This window comes from Dendrobates tinctorius, unplaced genomic scaffold, assembly GCF_039654945.1.
Source record: "Dendrobates tinctorius isolate UK_male_01 unplaced genomic scaffold, ASM3965494v1 ptg000029l, whole genome shotgun sequence".
Taxonomy (NCBI): domain Eukaryota; kingdom Metazoa; phylum Chordata; class Amphibia; order Anura; family Dendrobatidae; genus Dendrobates; species Dendrobates tinctorius.
This window is the reverse complement of record NW_027361697.1, coordinates 36,467,498-36,486,436: the sequence shown is the minus strand read 5'-3', so window position 1 is coordinate 36,486,436 and position 18,939 is coordinate 36,467,498. Positions and strand designations below refer to the sequence as shown.

The 18,939-nt window shown below is 52.2% G+C and overlaps 1 protein-coding gene across 6 annotated transcripts in view; it reads left to right on the top strand.

Moving 5' to 3' along the window:
• The first annotated feature begins 14,853 nt into the window (after positions 1-14,853).
• LOC141085939 (carboxyl-terminal PDZ ligand of neuronal nitric oxide synthase protein-like) overlaps positions 14,854-18,939 on the top strand; it is a 123,644-nt gene continuing 119,558 nt past the window's right edge. For 4 of the 6 annotated variants that reach the window (XM_073571602.1, XM_073571600.1, XM_073571599.1 and 1 more), the window contains exon 1: positions 14,856-15,198. In XM_073571602.1, the coding sequence (XP_073427703.1) occupies positions 15,094-15,198 (105 nt within the window). In that variant the 5' untranslated portion in view covers positions 14,856-15,093. Of the gene's footprint in view, positions 15,199-18,939 lie in introns of all 6 variants that reach the window. The other 2 variants (XM_073571601.1, XM_073571604.1) reach the window with 2 other exon arrangements.

Below are 18,939 nucleotides of genomic sequence, written 5' to 3'. Positions count from 1 at the left end.
CTGGTTTCCAGCGCACGGCGGCTTTTTTTAGCTTAGTCGAGCCCCCTATCTCTGAGGGAAAAGGTCGGTCTGGGGCCTTAAGCTTTCCCCTATGCAACATAGGTGACAGCTCTGACAGTTCCGGATCCATCACGGAAAAGGTACGCCTGATCCAGTTCTCCTTACATTCTCCCTCTCCTTGTGCTCGCCAATCCATGGGCGAGAGTTCTCGCAGTATACGTTGACATTTTCCTATTGCTTTTACGATTTGTTGCCAAACAAAATGATCCTGATCAAATCGGTTGGGAAGTCTTCCTGCTGTCGAACGTTCAGAAAGTCGTAAACTAGAAGGATCCATTGGGTCCAGTTGGGTAGTTGAGTCAGGTTGGACTGACGGGGGGCGAGGATGTGCCCAGTTCTGGAGAAACAGCCATTTCAGGAATTTCAGGAGCCCCAGGGGCTTCAGTTATCTGCTCTTCTTCTGGGCTTACTTGTGGTGGCTCAGGACACTCTTTTTCTTCACAATCACTAATGACTGAAGGATGGTTCTCAGGAACACTGGGTTTCTCTTCTTTCTCTCATGCAGGGTCTCTTGATACGCAGGGACGTTACATGTTTCGGTGCATAACACGAGTAGGAGCATTTTCTTCTCCTTCAGGCTGGACTTCGTAGACGGGCCCTTCAGAGTTGACTCGTCGCTTCACACGATAGTGTTTTCTCCCATTGGTAATCTAGTTTGTCTTGAGGGCGTTTTTCACGTACTAACACTCGATCTCCAGCCTGCAGAGCTGTCCCCCGTAGAGGAGCCGTCTCCGGATCTTCCAAATCTTGAAACCTGGTCTGCACCAGACGATGTTCTGTCTGTAGTCGATGGCAATATTCTCGTACCCAGATGGACACCCCCGTCCGTGGGTAGCCCTCCTCTGGGTCCAGTTCCAACTCTGTGATATCCTTTCCTGGCCTGCGAAAGAGTAGGGTGTAAGAGTGTACCCAGTGGTGCGATGTACTCGTTATTGTATACCCACACCAACTCTACGAATTCTGGCCAGCACACCTTACAGTCCTCCTCCAATGTTCTCAACATCTGGATGAGAGTTCGATTGAATTGTTCGCACGCTTCATTGCCTTGAGGGTGGTAAGGCATTGTCCGGGATTTCTCAATTTGATACAAACGGTGCAGCTCCTCCATTGCTTGTCCCAGAAAACAGGCACCCTGGTCTGAGTGAATTCTCTTCGGACAACCATACACCTGGTTGAAGTTCTTACAGATGGCATGGGCTGCGGATTCTGCAGTCTGGTCCCAAGTTGGAGTCAAGACGGCAAATTTGATGAAATGATCCGTCATTATAAGGGCTGGACTGGCCATCTGGCAATTCTGGCAAATAACAGAAGGGCCAGTCTGGTCATGGGCTGCTATGTGTGCTACATTGTTAACAGAATCACTATTCTCAAGACACCCATTCTGTTAAGAGTTGTGAGGGAGCGCAATGTCACTGACTCAATCACTTACCCCAGCAGGCCATGGGTATCATTAGAAATATTGGACTTGTAGTAAATCTTGCTTTCCTTCATCCGGGGTGATATTAGTAATATATCCCATCTGGTGCTTGGGGACAGGGACAGCATAGGCCTGGGTGATTTCAAATGCCAGGGCTGAATTTCAGCCCCAGTCAGTAACTGGTCATTACCAAGCAATGTTCGTACCTTTGATGGGCTGGACCTATTGTCAAATAGTCGATCATCAACACTTCTAGTGGGGCCGAGGTCACAATAGTTTGTGTGGGGGCTCTCTGCTCCAGAGGTTTGGACAGTTCACAGCTCCTACAGTGCCGGCATACTTCTTCGACTACCGTCTTCAGCAAGGGATGGTAAACCAGTTTCTGTAGCCACTGAAAGGTCTTATCCTGACCGAAGTGAGCCCCTTTCTCATGTGCCTCCATGGCCACTTGATACAACAGCGTTTCAGGGATCACAACTTGCCAAGTGACGTACAGGGCCCGCTGTAACTGAATCTTCCTATACAACAGTCCGTCTCTCAGGTGAAGCCTCTCCCATTGCCGAAGGATTTGTAGTGTCCCTAGAGACAATGTCTCTCTCTCATTCCAGCAGGGCAGTTGCTTGAGAGCCATCCACTGTCGAATTTGTGCAAGCTCTCAATCTTCCTGTTGAACCCACACCCACTCGTCACGGGGCTGTCCCAATACATTCTCCCGAGGCTCTGCTTGTACTTGTTTCTGCGTAGCTGCCAACATCCTGGCAGAACCTCGGATCTCTGGAACTTCTTCAGCCTCAAGTTCTTCATCTCGTTTAGCGCCGGGCTTCTCGTGCCTCACTCTGGATAGGGTATCTGCATGAGTATTTTCAGCTCCCCATCTGTAGGCAATTTTGTACCGGTATCTGGCCATCCTAGCCACCCAGCGCTGCTCCAGGGCCTCTAACTTTGCGTTTTCCAGGTGGGCCAGTGGGCTGTTTTTGGCGTGCGCCAGCACTTCAGACCCGGACAGGTATTCCGCAAAGTTCTCTGTCATGACCCACACTAATGCTAACAGCTCTAACTTGAACGAGCTGTAGTTGTCCGAATTCCGTTCTGAGTCATGGAAAGAATAACTCGCATAAGCAATCACCCGTTCTTTTCCATCTTGAATCTGCGACAACACTGCTCCGAGTCCATGCAGGCTCCCATCAGTATGGAGAATGAAACGTTGAGAGAAGTCAGTGTAGGCCAGGACTGGGGCTTCTGTCAGAGCCACTTTCAAGGCTTGCAACGCTTTCTCTTGGTGCTCTCCGCAATGTATTTCCCGGATTTTAGCTCTAGATGGCACTCCTTTCAGGAGCTTTAATAACGGGTTCACAATGCGGGTGAAGTCTTTCACGAATAGTACCCGGTTAACCCCAAAAAAGGCTCGAACATCCTTTACGGTCTTTGAGATGGGCCAATCCAGTACTACTGCAATCTTCTCATGGGACGGCCTTACACCTTCTGCAGAGACCACATATCCTAGGTACTCGATCTGAATGTGAAACAGATGACACTTGAGAGGTTTTACTTTCAACCCCTATTTCTGGAGCCAGCTTAGTACTTGTTCTAGACATTGTAGATGTTCCTCAAATGTGGCAGCATACACAATTATATCATCAAGGTAGATGAGAGTGGCTTCAAAGTTTAGATCACCCAAACATCTCTCCATGAGTCGCTGAAAAGTACCAGAAGCATTAGCCAGCCCGAACGGCATTCGGTTGAACTCATACAAGTCCATGGGTAATATAAAGGCTGTCTTCGCTTGGTCATGCTCTGACATCAGCACTTGCCAATAACCACTGGCCAGGTCTAATGTGGAGAAGTATATTGCATATCCCAGTGCGGACAAGGATTCTTCAATACGGGGTAGCGGATATGAATCTTGCACAGTGCAGGTATTTAGTTTGCGATAGTCCACACAGAACCGCAGAGCGCCATCCTTTTTCCGCACTAGGATGATGGGAGCAGCCCACGGACTTTGACTTTCCCAGATGACACCATTCTACAACATCTTTGTGAGCATCCCTTTCACCTCCTGCTACATTTGTGGAGGGATTTGGCAATAATGTTCTCTCACGAGCGCAGCATTACCTGTTGGGATCTCGTGTGTGATGGCAGTAGTGAACACATCTTGATAGCGTCCCAGTAAGGCTTACACGTGCTGTACCTGTTGCGGTGTGAGCTCCATTAATTCAGCCCGCATCTGTTCCAAAATGCGTCGCCCTTTTGTTGTTGTTGTTGGGGTTCTGACGCCGGGGCTTTCTCCACAGCTACGGTCCTTGGGTCTTCCTTTTTCACAGTCAATTGAACGGCCTGTGGTGGTATCAGCTCCTCTGGCATGCCTACAATTTGCGCTATTTCACTCCTGGGGGGAAGCGTTAGGGTGTCCTCCCTCAAATTCACGCACTGTACGGGTACCATTCCATCACGTACCGTAGCCAGTGTCCAGGCAACTAGGAGTCCTGGTGGTAAGGTCTCCATGGCAGCCAGTTCTAGTTGTACCTCAACCCCCTCCAGCGGAGTGCAAGCCCAGACAGGTAGAGAGAGCACAATTTGCCCCGATGATATGACAAGATTGTTGGCAGCTGGAATAGCCACTTTTCCCAGCACCTTTCCATCACAGGAGGCCTCCTGTACTTGAGCCGTCCGGATCAATTATTGAAATACTTTTCTTTGGTGCGCCATGGGATCCACTGTTTCAGAAACACATCCGGAGACCCGTTGATTAGAAGACTTCCAAACTCATTTAGCACATTCATTCCCAGTGTGACAGTATTTCCACGGTCTGTGTCTCCCGCAGTTAACACCACACCCTTGCGACCTTTGTCTTTGCCGCAGACCTTAGTTTGCATCCATGCCACCCCTGCGACCGGGATGGGTAGTTGATTGGCGGCCGTCAACTTTATCACCGACCCCCCCAGTCAGGCCTCATCGCTTCAGGGAAATGTCTTCTAAAATATGTCTCAGGCATCGTAGTTACTTGTGGGCCGCTATCTACCAGGCAGTGGACGGCTTGACCATCCATCTTGGCCCAGACTAAAGGACACACTGAAACAAAATTGGTGGGACTTTTAGTTCTCCTTTCTGGCTGCTCTAGCTCCGGGCAGTGTCCCCCAGCCTTGGAGCCTCCTAGTTTAACGGGCGGCGCTGAAGAGGCCGTCCTCGTTGTTGGCAAACCCAGGCCACATGTCCCAGCTCTCCGCAGAGATAGCACGTAGGGAATTCTTCCCGGCGAGACGTTCTTCTGCCCCATTGCGGTTCTGAGAAAGTTCTGCCCCCGGATGGGCCTAGCGAGGTCACCTTCTTTTTAGTTTCGGACAGGTCCTGGTTCAGCGATCAAATTCACAGACACCTCTCCGCTCCGGACCTTCGCCGCCAGGACTGTCACCCCCTGCTCTTGCTCGCGTGCACGCGCCTCACCTCCCACTTCTGCAAAGGTCATACGTGGGTTCACTCGCAAGCGCTCTCGCAAGGCCTGTTTCAGCAGCGCATCCCGGTCACTAACTGGTCTCGTAGCATTATGTCAGTCGACCCTATTACCACGCCGTCTTTTCTGAATATAGCAGTGTGAATCTCCTATAATACATTCATGTACTGCATCACCGTCTCCCCCTCTCTTTGAACCCTGCTAAATAACCACATGCGCAATTCCCCTACATCTGTGGGGTCCCCATGGGTCTCCTACAGTATGCACAATACTTTGTCAAGTGTATCCCATTCTCGAGGGAGTCGCAGTGGGTCACCCTCCCAGGGCTGTGGGGTACTCGGTACCGGGCCGGTGTCGGCGGGATGTGTCACAGCAGCGGTGACCCGGTCCGTGGTCCTGGGCGCCCAATTAATGGGGGAAACTGAATGGTAGAATGTAGTGAATGGAATAGTTTGTGACGCCACCTGTGGTGTTCGGCAAGTGAGATGTTAGGCCGATGCTGCATGCAGATCCTCTGGGGCTGGTGGTGTGTTGCAGCCAAGATGGTGAAGCTCCACACAGGTGGAGCTGCAGCCCCAGGGCAGTGTAGATGTAGGGGAAGAGGAGAGGCACAAGCGGTGTAGAAGTTGGTACCCAGATGTAGCGGTGCTGGGTGCGATGGCGCAAGAATGACTGGAGGACACCAGGGCTTGTAGTTCCAAAGCTTTACTCACAGTCTGTAGTACACACTGGTGCCTGCCTCCGTGCCGTGTCCTCCGGGTCAGGGACTCGGTCAACCTCCAGGCAAGATGGAATGCTCCCTTCCAACGCTCCGCCAACATGTACCTTTCTGAACGTCTCCTCTTATAGCGCATTTAAGTGTGAAGATCTCCTAGTACTGAGTTAAGGCCCCGTCTCACTAAGCGACTCACCAGCGATCCCGACACCGATATGAAGGTAAGTCGCTATGTGATCGCTGGTGAGCTGTCACACAGACAGCTTCACCAGCGATCAGCACAGCGACGCCGAGCGCCCGGCATCGCTGGCTATCGCTGTAGAAAATAGTATCACTGGGACCGGAGCGTGGAGAGAGGCAGGATGGCTGAACAGGACGTCGGAAGGTGAGAATAACTATATTTTTTATTTTTTTTAATTATTTTTTTTACACCTGATCGCTGGTCTCCCGCTGTCACACACAGCGATGCGTGCTGGCCAGCGGGAGACCAGCGACCAAAGAAATGTCCAGAGGTTTCTTCCAGCGATCAGCGATACCGGCAGGGGGGCCGCTCGCTGATCGCTGTCACACACAGCAATCTCGCTGGTGAGATCGCTGTTACGTCACAAAAGTTGTGACTCAGCAGCGATCTCGCTACCGAGATTGCTTAGTGAGACGGGGCCTTTACACTGGAGTTCCTCCTGACAGGTGTTCCCAAGAACTCTACTTGTATGGCAGACAGCTGTAGCCTGCTTCGGGGACTCCTCACTCCTGAGTCCCGGCTCACTATCCAAGTTGCTGTTGTGCCCCAAGTCTTAGATGGGAGTAGTGCATTTACAGCCCACTACTCTACCGGTGTCTGCTGCAGGACCATTAGCATCCATACAACCTCGGGGATCGGGCCCCGGCCTTGCGCTTAGAACTTCTATGCAGGGTTCTCTCCTAACCCACGTCCTCTGTTCCCTTTTACTCCTTCGTTCCGTACTAATCTCTCTCTCTTATGGAAGATCAGATTTCAGTTCAATGTCTTTCTCCTTCTTTCCTTTCCCGTGCCAGCAGACCCAGGTCACTGAGGTCTGCTGCAGCACCTCCGTCCTCCATCCCTCTCTCAGGGATCTTCTTTCCTCACTCCTCTCTGACTGGCTTCCTCTCCCAGACTGACCTACTGACTGACTGACTGAAATTCTAAACCTTCCCGCTCTTTTATGTATTCTCAACTCCACCCGCCTCCCAGCACGTTTAGTGTTCCAAGCAGGGAACCATCAAAGGTGCTCTGCTACTAAGCAAGGAGCCGCAATGTGGCTTTGCTGAACTACTTTGTTGTGTGGGGTGCGAGTGTCGGAGCGTGGTCAGGAGCCTCCAACTTACCTGGATGATGGGGCACCACACCTCAGGAGGAGGTGCAGTACCTCTGTGGCGACTGAGGGACGCCACAGCAGCATAACTGAATTTCTCGCCTCTCCCTCCAAAGTCATCAAGGCGACCTCCGCCTGCAGTGCAGGGACCATAGGGTGCATTCTTATCATCCCTCAAATACGCTCAGTCCACCTCCATAACATGATATTATTCCCATTGAATTTTGGGAGGTTGTTTAACATTGCTCCCAGGGAGATGCTGGACCTAGGGCCCTCCCCAGATGCTTGGTCTGCTCCCTCCGTGCTGGTAGACTGCATCCTGCCGACGCCAAGTATGAGCAGGTGATAAGATGCAGTAACGGACTGGATTCAGAGCAAGGGTTAACGTAGGGTTTAATTTAACCAAGGATACTCCATGCAGGGAGAAAAGGAGGTAGGAATGAATTAAGGAGGGAATTTGGAACTTGGGAAAAGCAGGTGACGGTAAAAAAAAGCAAAGAGTTCAGGCGTAAAAGACTTATCAGTCCGACGACGTCAGAAGTCGGATTCCTGGATGCAGGCGGTGGCGCCAAGGCCGTGGTGCATAAGGGGTCTGGCGTAGTCCTGGAGAGGATAGCGTCTTGGATCCTGGTGGCGGTGGTGATTCCTCGTGGTCCTGACGGGGGTCTGGGGTCCGGAAGGTGAAGAGCAGGCAAGGTTAAAGTCTTTTACCCTGGCAGAGTCTAGGGATACTCGGTGGTTAAAGGGAATCTGTCACCCCTTTTTAGTGATATCATGTAAAGATATCACCCAATTGTGAGTCCCATAAGGATTCTTTTAGGATTTTTTATTCCCCCCGACCCCGCACCTTTGATGCATAAATACCTTTGTTATCTTGGTGAAGAGGTATGTAAATCGCTGCGGTCCGGTCCGATGGGCGTGGCTTAGTCGGCTTCTCCCCCCCTCGACTTGCTTAGCGTAATCTTCATCTGTGAATATCACAGATAACATTGTTTGCCGCGCTTGCGCATTCAAAGAGGCCTCCGGCGCCTGCGCAGTATGCTTTGCCCAACTGTGGGCGAAGCATATAAGCGGAACTGCACATGCGCCGGTATTTTCCAGCGCGGTCTATGCCCCGGAAGTGTGTCCTGCATATGAAGACTTCCGGGGCATAGACCGCGCTGGAAAATACTGGCGCTTGCGCAGTACCGCTTACATGCTTCGCCCACAGTTGGGCAAAGCATACTGCGCAGGCGCCGGAGGCCTCTTTGAATGTGCAAGTGTGGCAAACAACGTTATCTGTGATATTCACAGATGAAGATTACGCTCAGCAAGCCGAGGAGGGGGGGAAAGAAGCCGACTAAGCCACGCCCATCGAACCGGACCGCGGTGATTTGCATACCCCTTCACCAAGATAACAAAGGTATTTTTGCATCAAAGGTGCGGGGTCGGAGGGAATAAATAATCCTAAAAGAATCCTTATAGGACGCACAATTGGGTGATATCTTTACATGATATCACTAAAAAGGGGTGACAGATTCCCTTTAAATGTGGACTTATCAGGAAACAGTTCACAGTTGGTCACCCAGCTTCCCTACAGGTACATGCGCTTGGCTATGCTCTGACCGCAGACCTTGTCACTCACGGTCAGCGGTGTCAGCAGACATGGGGCAAGTCTCTGTCAACAGTCTCTGGTCGTGGATCTGCGGCCCCTAAGACTTAGGCCTGCTCCGTCTCAGTGCTCAGAGCTCGGAGCGCTGACACTGTCCTCCTGCGCGCTGTACGTTCCCGCCAAGACTGACTGGTTTCCTGCACGTCGTGGCTTTTTTAGCTTAGCCGCGCCTCCTATCTCTGAGTGCAAAGGTCGGTCCGGGGCCTTAAGCTTTCTCCCGTGCAACATAGGTGACACCATTACTGACCCGCTGCCAAACCGGTCATGCTGAAGGATGTTGCGGGCAGCAGATCGCTCTCCATGGCGTCTCCAGACTCTGTTACGTCTGTCACATGTGCTGAGTGTGAACCTGCTGCCTGCAAAATCCTTCAGCATGACTGGTTTGGCAGTGGGTCAGTAATGGTGTGGGGTGGCATGTCTTTGGAGGGCCACACAGCCCTCCATTTGATCGCCAGAGGTAGCCTGACTGCCACTAGGTACCGAGATGAGATCCTCAGACCACTTATGAGACCATATGCTGGTTCGGTTGGCCCTGGGTTCCTCCTAATGCAGGACAATGCCAGACCTCATGTGGCTGGAGTGTGTCAACAGTTTCTGCAAGATGAAGGCATTGAAGCTATGGACTGGACTGCCCATTCACCAGACCTGAATCCGATTGAGTACATCTGGGACATCATGTCTCGCTCCATCTACCAACGTCACATTGCATCACAGACTGTCCAGGAGTTGACGGATGCTTTAGTCCAGGTCTGGGAGGAGATCCCTCAGGAGCAGGGGCGGACACAGACTGCAGAGGGCCCCTGTGCAAGAAATCGTCCCGCCCCCCCCCACAATACTGCAACAAATATGAGTAAACATATAGGTTGTATGAGCATGGGACTATGGGATGGAGGATAATCATTATAATTTGTTATAACTAACCACAGTTAGTTACTAAGCCCGGGCAATGCCGGGCTCTTCAGGTAGTATATTCATAAACAGCGTAGAATGAATTGAATTACAATGCAAAGAAGCAGTGTTATCACTCACCAGTCTGCAAATGTTGGCTGTAATCCTGCTGTATGGAGGCAGAATGGGGTTTTTGGCCTGTAAGGGTAAGTAAGAGTCTTCACCATAGCGTATAGCATCAAGAACACAATCTGTCAAAGGACACGTTCAGACATCTGTACAAATCGATCCAAGATCAGATGGCAATGCATGGACTGGCCAAGGTTCTCGTGATCTGAGCATAAGGCCAGCGTCACACTAGCGATGAATACGGACGAGTGCTATGTGATAAAACATCGCATAGCACTCGGACCAGTATTCATCTATGGGGCAGCTCCCATCATGATTTTTTTCCTCGGCCGTATTGTACGTGCGAGTGAAATTGGAGCATGCTGCGATTGTCACCGACACTCGGCAGAAACTCGGCGCACTCGCACCCATATATGTCTATGGGTGCAAGTGACAGCACACATCTCTCTGATATCATCCAAGTGCTAGGCGATATACACTGACTCTGGCAGTGGAGGAGATGGAGAAATTAGTTTCTCTGCTTCCTCTGCAGCTGTGCTCCGATCCGCTCAAACACAAGGATGTCAGCCCCATCACACGCACAAACAAGAACAACACAGAAGTATCCAGAACAAGGATCACTAATGGCAATGGTAGGCCTGACACAGGGCCGGACTGGGACACAAATGCAGCCCTGGCACACAAATCCTACCAGCCCACAAACTATAACACTCCTCACCCTGATCAGTGACGTTTTGCTATACTTTGTCGTCCCCTCATCACTCTTTTATAGGAATTATTTGAAGAGCCACATGTGAATGGCACCACAGTGCGTATGATTGATCACAGCTGCATTTACATGGTGCTCTTCAAAGCTACGTTTCCCAGGATCATGGGGGTCCCAGCGGTCAGATCCACAACAAACAGAAAGTCATCCCCTATCCCCACATAATGCACCATACAGTATTATGTTCCCCATATATTACTGCATACAGTATTATGGGCCCCATATAATGCTCCATACAGTATAATGGGCACCATATATTACTTCATACAGTATATTGGGCGTCATATATTACTTCATACAGCATAATGGGCCCCATATATTACTTCATACAGTATAATGGGCCCCATATATTACTTCATACAGCATAATGGGCACCATATATTGCTTCATACAGTATAATGGGCCCCATATATTACTTCATACAGTATAATGGGCCCCATATATTACTTCATACAGTATCATGTTCCCCATATATTACTTCATACAGCATAATGGGCCCCATATAATTCTTCTCACCATACCCTGCTGCTCTGATCTCCTCACTGTATTCTGATCCTCCGCACTGCTTGGCACAGGGACATCATTAACTTTACGTATATAATTGTCCACTTGGACTGATAGCAATAGTGATTTGTGTCATGCCCGTCATGCCGACCATGCTGCTTGCGCTGCATGCTCCCCATTGTCATGCCTGTCATGCCTCATTGTCCCCAGGTCCTGGTCCCTGCGGGCGCCCCGCTGGTCTCGCAGTGTGCACCTCATGACTGTCATGCTGCAAGATCTCTGGAGCAGTGTGCACACGCACCTCATGACTGTTATGCTGCAAGATCTCTGGAACAGTGTGCACCCGCACCTCATGACTGTTGTGCTGCAGGACTCCTGGAGCAGTGTGCACGTGCACTGAACTATCATGCCTGTTATGTCTTATGCAGCAGGACCCCTGGAATCAGTGTGCACGTGCACCTTGTGACTGTTGTGCTGCAAGATGCCTGGAGCAGTGTGCACGCGCGTCTCATCTCATGGCTGCCTGCCATTGCCGTGCGCACGTGTGTTTTACCTCATGGCTGCACGCCGTTGTTGTGTGACCAGCCGTCTCTGCTCTGCCTGCAGCAATCCTTCCTATGGACCTGAACCCCCTGATCATGTGACCTTTCCTATATTCCAGCACAGTCTGATCCAGCAATCCTTCCTATGGCCCTGGACTCCCTGATCATGTGACCTTTCCTATGTTTCAGCACAGTCTGATCCAGCAATCCTTCCTATGGTCCTGGACTCCCTGATCATGTGACCTTCTCTATGGTCCAGCAGAACCTGATCCAGCAATACACTCTGTGATCCTGGAGGATTGAACCGGAAGTTCTCCCCTGGTCCTGAACAGGAAATGCAGGTGCTAATGCCCTATATCAGACCGCCCCTTCCTATGGTTGGGGCCTGAGTATCGTGTTGCTTCCCTGCATGGCTGCTTGGTCTGCTGGGTTGCTCCCTGTATTCTGTGCGCCTGCACTCTGCCCTGTTGTGCCTCTCTGCACACGCTCTGTGCTTGTACTCTGTCTCTTGTCTCGTGCCATGTCTTGTGTTGTCTCTCGTGCTGTGTTTGTCCTTGTTATTCTTAGACTTGTTGTCCTTCCTCTGTTCTCTGCCTTAGCCTGTTTCACTATGTCTTGCCTAAGCTCTTCTTTGCCTTGTTGTTCGTCCTTTGCTCCGTGTCTAGTCTCAAGGTTGCCTTGACCCGGCTCTGGGCTTTGGCCTATGCTCCGCTGCTAGACTCTGTCCTATAGTGCTCTCTAGCACACTCCCTGACTAGTCTCAAGGCTCTACCTTGACCCGGCTCTGGGCTTCGGCCTACGCTCCGCTGCTAGTTCTATGTCTCTGTATCCGGTTCTGGGCCCTAGCATACGTTCCGCTTTCTTTCTCTTGTACCCGGTTCTGTGCTACTGCCTACGTTCCGCTCTCTGTCCTGAACTCTGCCCCTGGCGTGCCCTCTGCACACACAGGACCTTGCCTTGAACTCTGACCCTGGCGTGCCCTCTGCACGCGCAGGACCTTGTCCTGAACTCTGTGTCTTGCCTCCGTTTTTCGTGTGCCCTTGCACCTCCCATACTAGGCTTTGCCGTGCCGTCTCGCACAGCCTAGCCCTGCCTTGTGGCTGCGTGCCCTCTTGCATGCGCCTGGTCGTCACGTGCCTGCCTGTTTGTGCCTCAGCCGTGCCGCTCTAGTCGTGCCCGCCTGTCTGTTCCTCAGCCGTGCTCGCCGTCCAGTGCTATTGTGGTTTCCGCCTGTCTGTGCCTCAGCCGTGCCGCCTCTAGTTGTGCCCGCCTGCCTGTGCCTCCAGCCGGTACCGCCTGCCGGTGCCCCAGTCGTGTTTTCCGTGCTCCCTTGCACTCACGCTGTTTCTCGCACTGTGAGTTTTCGTGCTTCTCTTGCACAAGTCTTTTTCTATCCTTGCTCTGTCCTGAACCTTGTCTCTCTGTCGTGTTCTGAGTTCCATGACCTGTCTTGAATTTTTGTCTTGCTTGTACCTTGCTCTGTGCTCTGCTCTTTGTCTTGAACCCTGACCCTGGAATGCCCCTCTGCACGTCCAGGACATCTGTCCTGAACTTCAAAGCTCAACGTGTTCTCTAGCATGTGTGGGACCTGCCGCTAACCATGTACCCTGGCGTGCCTCCTAGCACGGCCAGGACCATTCTTTGTACCGTGCCCCTGGCGTGCCTCTAGCACGCGCAGGACCTTGAATCCTGGCGGCTTCCTTAGCGCGCCCAGGACCTTGGACCTTGAACCCTGGCGTGTCCCCTATACACGCACCATGCCTAGTGTGTTGAACCCTGCCTTGCACCTTGCCTTGGACCCCGGCATTTTGTCTTGTTTTGATTTTCATTCTGACTTGTTTCCACTTTCATTTTGGGGGTCTCTCCAAATCCAGGCCTCCATTGGTTCCAACATTTGATTTTCATTGATGATTTTTGTGTGATTATGTTGACAGAACATTCAACTATGTACAGAACAAAGTATTCAATAAGAAAATTTCATGCATTTAGATCTAGAATGTGTTATTTGAGCATTCCCTTTATTTTTTGAGGAGTGTATATATATATATATATATATATATATATATATATATACACCTCACTTGACAACACCTCAGCAGACACTGACATGGTGGGAGAAATATAGCATCCCTGGGAACAAAAGCTCCCAGCCATTGTCTGACCCCCAGAAAGGAGCAGTGAATACACGACAGAAATGAATCCCCCCTCCCGTGCCTATATACACATCACACATCCTCCATCCCGTAGACACATCTTCCTTCTTAAAGGGATCCCCAGTATAGAAGTTAGGACCGTTCCACTCAGCGCTCTCGTTCTGACCTCAGGCTGACGGGATGATGTGGGATATTAGTGGTAGTTGTCCGGTGGCTCTGGCTGACGGGATGATGTGGGATATTAGTGGTAGTAGTCTGGTGGCTCTGGCTGACGGGATGATGTGGGATATTAGTGGTAGTTGTCTGGTAGCTCTGGCTGACGGGACGATGTGGGATATTATAGTGAATGTGGCTATGCAGAGTGGGCGGGGCTCTACACTCAGCTTTAAATATATATATATATATATATATAGATATATATAATCATTATAATTTGTTATAACTAACCGTAGTTAGTTACTAATCCACCTGTCTCCCCACTATTCCCCAGCCTCTCCCCTATGCCAGGCCCTTCACTGGCTTCCTATCGCCCAGAGGCTCCAATTCAAAACCCTAACCATGACACACAAAGCCATCCACAACCTGTCTCCTCCATACATCTGTGACATGGTCTCTAGGTACCTACCCGCACGCAACCTTCGATCGTCCCAAGATCTCCTTCTCTACTCCCCTCTTATCTCTTCTTCCCACCACCGCATACAAGACTTCTCCCGTGCTTCCCCCATACTCTGGAACGCTCTGCCGCAACACATCAGACGCTCACCATCAACGGAAACCTTCAAGAAGAACCTGAAGACCCACCTGTTCCGACAAGCCTACAGCCTGCAATGATCCTCGGTCTACTGAACCACCGCACGACCTGCTCTACCCTCTCCTACTGTATCCTCACCCATCCCTGTAGAGTGTGAGCCCTCGCGGGCAGGGTCCCCTCTCCTTATGTACTTGTGTGTCCCTTGTCTTACACTTGTTTATTACTCTTGTATATATTATACTTGTCTATATTTCCCCTTTTCACATGTAAAGCGCCATGGAATAAATGGCGCTATATAAATGCATAATAATAATTATATATATATATAACTTTTGCAAAGCACTGATGTGTATGTAGCCATATTTCTGCATGGGAGGTTTACAATCATTAACCAGTTGCACGCCGCTTGTCACTGCTCATGCATTGTGACATTGGGCATGGCTCGGCGCGCCCTCTAGTGGGGAATCACAGGAGATAACAGGCTTAGCGCGCCCTCTACTGGTAGAGTCAGGCTGTGGCGTAGGTATCGTTTCCATGTAATCTCCTCCATCCCAGCCCACAGTGGGACGTGCCTGCATAACCGTCCACCCAACACCGGTGGGAAAGCGTCCTCCCAGCAATAGGATTGTGCTTCCTCTTCCCCGGGATCCTCCCCGTCTCCAGCCCCGGGATCGCTGATGATACACTGCCTGTGCCCTGCATGGGATCCTGCCAGGAAATCTCGGGCTCCACAAAATGCCAACTAAAAGCAGGTACAATCTGGTGGATGACGGGCACGACCTGCGGATCCCGCTGCACAACGAGGAGGCATTCCAGCATGGCATCTGCTTCGAGGCCAAGGTGAGAGCTGCTACCGTTATATGTCTGCTGGGGGGCACCGATGTATGTGAGGGGGCACCGCTCCCCGGCTGGGCGGCTGGTGGGCATAGATGCATGTGGGGAACACAGCTCCCCTTCTGGGGGGCACAGATCCCTGGCTGGTTGGCATAGCTCTGTATGCTGTGGTCTCTGCTCCCTGGCTGGTAGGCATAGCTACATGTGTGGGGCACAACTGTATGTGGTGGGCACCCCTCCCTGGCTAGTGGGCACCACTGTGTGTGTGGGGGGCACCGCTCCCTTGCTGGGGGGCACAACTGTATGTGAGGGCACCGCTCCCCTGCTGGGGGCCACCGCTGTGTGTGTGGGGGGACCGCTCCCCTGCTGGGGGGGCCACCGCTGTGTGTGTGGGGGGACCGCTCCCCTGCTGGGGGGCCACCGCTGTGTGTGTGGGGGCACCGCTCCCCTGCTGGGGGGCCACCGCTGTGTGTGTGGGGGCACCGCTCCCTTGCTGGGGGGCACAACTGTATGTGAGGGCACCGCTCCCCTGCTGGGGGCCACCGCTGTGTGTGTGGGGGCACCGCTCCCCTGCTGGGGGCCACCGCTGTGTGTGTGGGGGGACCGCTCCCCTGCTGGGGGGCCACCGCTGTGTGTGTGGGGGGACCGCTCCCCTGCTGGGGGGCCACCGCTGTGTGTGTGGGGGCACCGCTCCCCTGCTGGGGGGCCACCGCTGTGTGTGTGGGGGCACCGCTCCCTTGCTGGGGGGCACAACTGTATGTGAGGGCACCGCTCCCCTGCTGGGGGCCACCGCTGTGTGTGTGGGGGCACCGCTCCCCTGCTGGGGGCCACCGCTGTGTGTGTGGGGGGACCGCTCCCCTGCTGGGGGGCCACCGCTGTGTGTGTGGGGGGACCGCTCCCCTGCTGGGGGGCCACCGCTGTGTGTGTGGGGGCACCGCTCCCCTGCTGGGGGGCCACCGCTGTGTGTGTGGGGGCACCGCTCCCCTGCTGGGGGGCCACCGCTGTGTGTGTGGGGGCACCGCTCCCCTGCTGGGGGGCCACCGCTGTGTGTGTGGGGGGACCGCTCCCCTGCTGGGGGCCACCGCTGTGTGTGTGGGGGCACCGCTCCCCTGCTGGGGGGCCACCGCTGTGTGTGTGGGGGCACCGCTCCCCTGCTGGGGGGCCACCGCTGTGTGTGTGGGGGCACCGCTCCCCTGCTGGGGGGCCACCGCTGTGTGTGTGGGGGGACCGCTCCCCTGCTGGGGGCCACCGCTGTGTGTGTGGGGGCACCGCTGTGTGTGTGGGGGCACCGCTCCCCTGCTGGGGGGCCACCGCTGTGTGTGTGGGGGCACCGCTCCCCTGCTGGGGGCCACCGCTGTGTGTGTGGGGGGACCGCTCCCCTGCTGGGGGGCCACCGCTGTGTGTGTGTGGGGGCACCGCTCCCCTGCTGGGGGGCCACCGCTGTGTGTGTGGGGGCACCGCTCCCCTGCTGGGGGCCACCGCTGTGTGTGTGGGGGCACCGCTCCCCTGCTGGTGGGCGCACTTCTTGTAGCCCAGTGTGCTGCTGGTTCTGACAGGTGCTGGACACGTGAGCGTTGTCTTCTTTCCTCCTCATTGTGATGAGCGGCTGTCAGTGCAGTGTGTGATCACAGGATTGTAGTGGTGGTGGTATTTTCGTTTGGATGATTTACCTAAGTGTGATTTATTTAAGCCTGTATGAGAGATGTCCCCAATACCAGCAATCCACAGGTGGCCTCATCAGACCCCTAAAACTACTGGGGGGTCCGCACTGTCTGTAGTGAGGGGTTCCCACTCTACAGACACAGTGGAGACCCCCTATGTTATTCACACAAGTCTGTGGAAATATGTATGAAATCCTACTGATCTCTGCTCTATGTCCAATGTGATCACGTAATGTTATGGCTCAGGTGTGTGTATAATATATATATTATCTTCTGCTGTTCGCTCTTAGATTTCTATATGCACTTCCCAAATACAAAGAGGACATCCACTTGTGTGGATGAACCTGTAGTGTATGATCGCACTTCTTCGGGCAGATCCACCCACCTGAAAAAGAGCTAAAAGGAGCCCGCCACGAATAATAAACCTGACGCACTGCGCTGTCGGAACGACGTTGCTGTGCACACTTTACGTCGCGCCTTTTGTCACTTTTTTTTTTAAAAGCTTCAGGTTTATTTATTCGCAGCTAAATGTGACCCGTCCGTTCTTTAGGTGTTTGGTGCAATATCTTATATATAAAATTTTATTTAAAAAGAGATGACAAATAATCCGCTTTTAAGAAAAACACTGCCAGCATTTTCCTGAAGTGTCTTCTGCTTCCAAAGCGATGTGTGTATGCCAATGTGTAAGGCTGTGTGTCCACGGAAGCGTTTGTCCCGGTCAAAACGCTTGAAAAACACATAAAAGAAGCTTTCCATTCATTTTAAGTGAATTCCGCACTTTTTGTGCACATTGATGCGTTTTTTTCCGCTCAAAACGCTTAGCGGTCAAAAACGCAGCATGCTCATTAATTTTGTGGGAAAAGTTCGCATTTTTTGTTATTTTCTATGAGTCAGAAAACGCGCGGAAAAAAAGCATCAAACGCGCAGAAATAAAACACGCGTCTTCTGGGAAGGTGTCCGGTTTTGAAGCAGATATTTTCTGCATACGTGGGCACATAGCCTAAAAGTCTGTGTGTGCACAGCCCCTTATTAGAGAAGCCTCTGTGTGTCCCAGTCATGGGGGGGTGTTATTAAATTTCTGCACTGTTGGTGAAATAGCGCCCCCTTCGCACCTTTTGACATTTGGCCACTTGGGTATTTCCAGCTGCTGTAATGTCAGGAGAGTCTAGAAATAATCTCCTTTTTATATAGGGGTCTCCTGACCGTCCCCCAGTGGCAGCTCTCGGGGATAATATAGTGCTTGTTGGATTTACTTCTAAAAGAACCTGTCCGGTCTAACTAAGGCTACTTTCACACTTCAGTCTGGGACATTCCGGCAGTGTGCGGCGAAAAGCCGGAGTGCCGGAAGCGGCCATGAACGGATGCACCAGAGAGAGATGCGGCTGAAGTTCCGGCGCTTGTCACGGGGCATGAAGTCGCGCAGTATGGGTTCAACTTACGGCGCCTGTCACGATGAAAGTAGAGCAGTGCAGAACGGGGGAAGGAGAGGGAGAGAGAGCGTGAGAATCAATCCGGGCATGCGCAGAGGGCAAAAGCCTGAAAGCGGTGGCCGGATCAGGCGATACACTGATCCGGCGGCCGGAAGTTCTCATACGCTTTCATGCTGACACAGTGCCGGCGCAGTGCCCGCTTCTGCTCTTGTCCGGTTTTTTACGCCGGACGAAAAAACGTTACAGCATGTGTTCTGTCCGGCAGCTGGACACCATATTAAAGCCGGATCCGGCAAAAACCGTAACAAACGCCGGCACATGCGGAGCGATCCGGCGCATGTTATAATCAATGAGAAAAAAACGCATCTGGCGGTAAAAAAAACCCCGATCCGTTTTTTCACACACATGCCGGATTGCACCTGACGGCGAAAACCGGATGTGTGAAAGAGGCCTAAGTTATCTAGCTATAAGATGGGTGATGACCTGTTGAGTGGTGGAAGTGTGAGCAGGTAGCAGGATGCAGTAACGGACAAGAGGCAGAACAAGGGTTAACAAAGGGTTTAAGGGTATGTGCACACGTTGCGGATCCGCAGCGGATCTACAAGTGATGTACAGTTCCATTTTAGCCTATGTAAAAATAAAAAAAAATGCTGTGC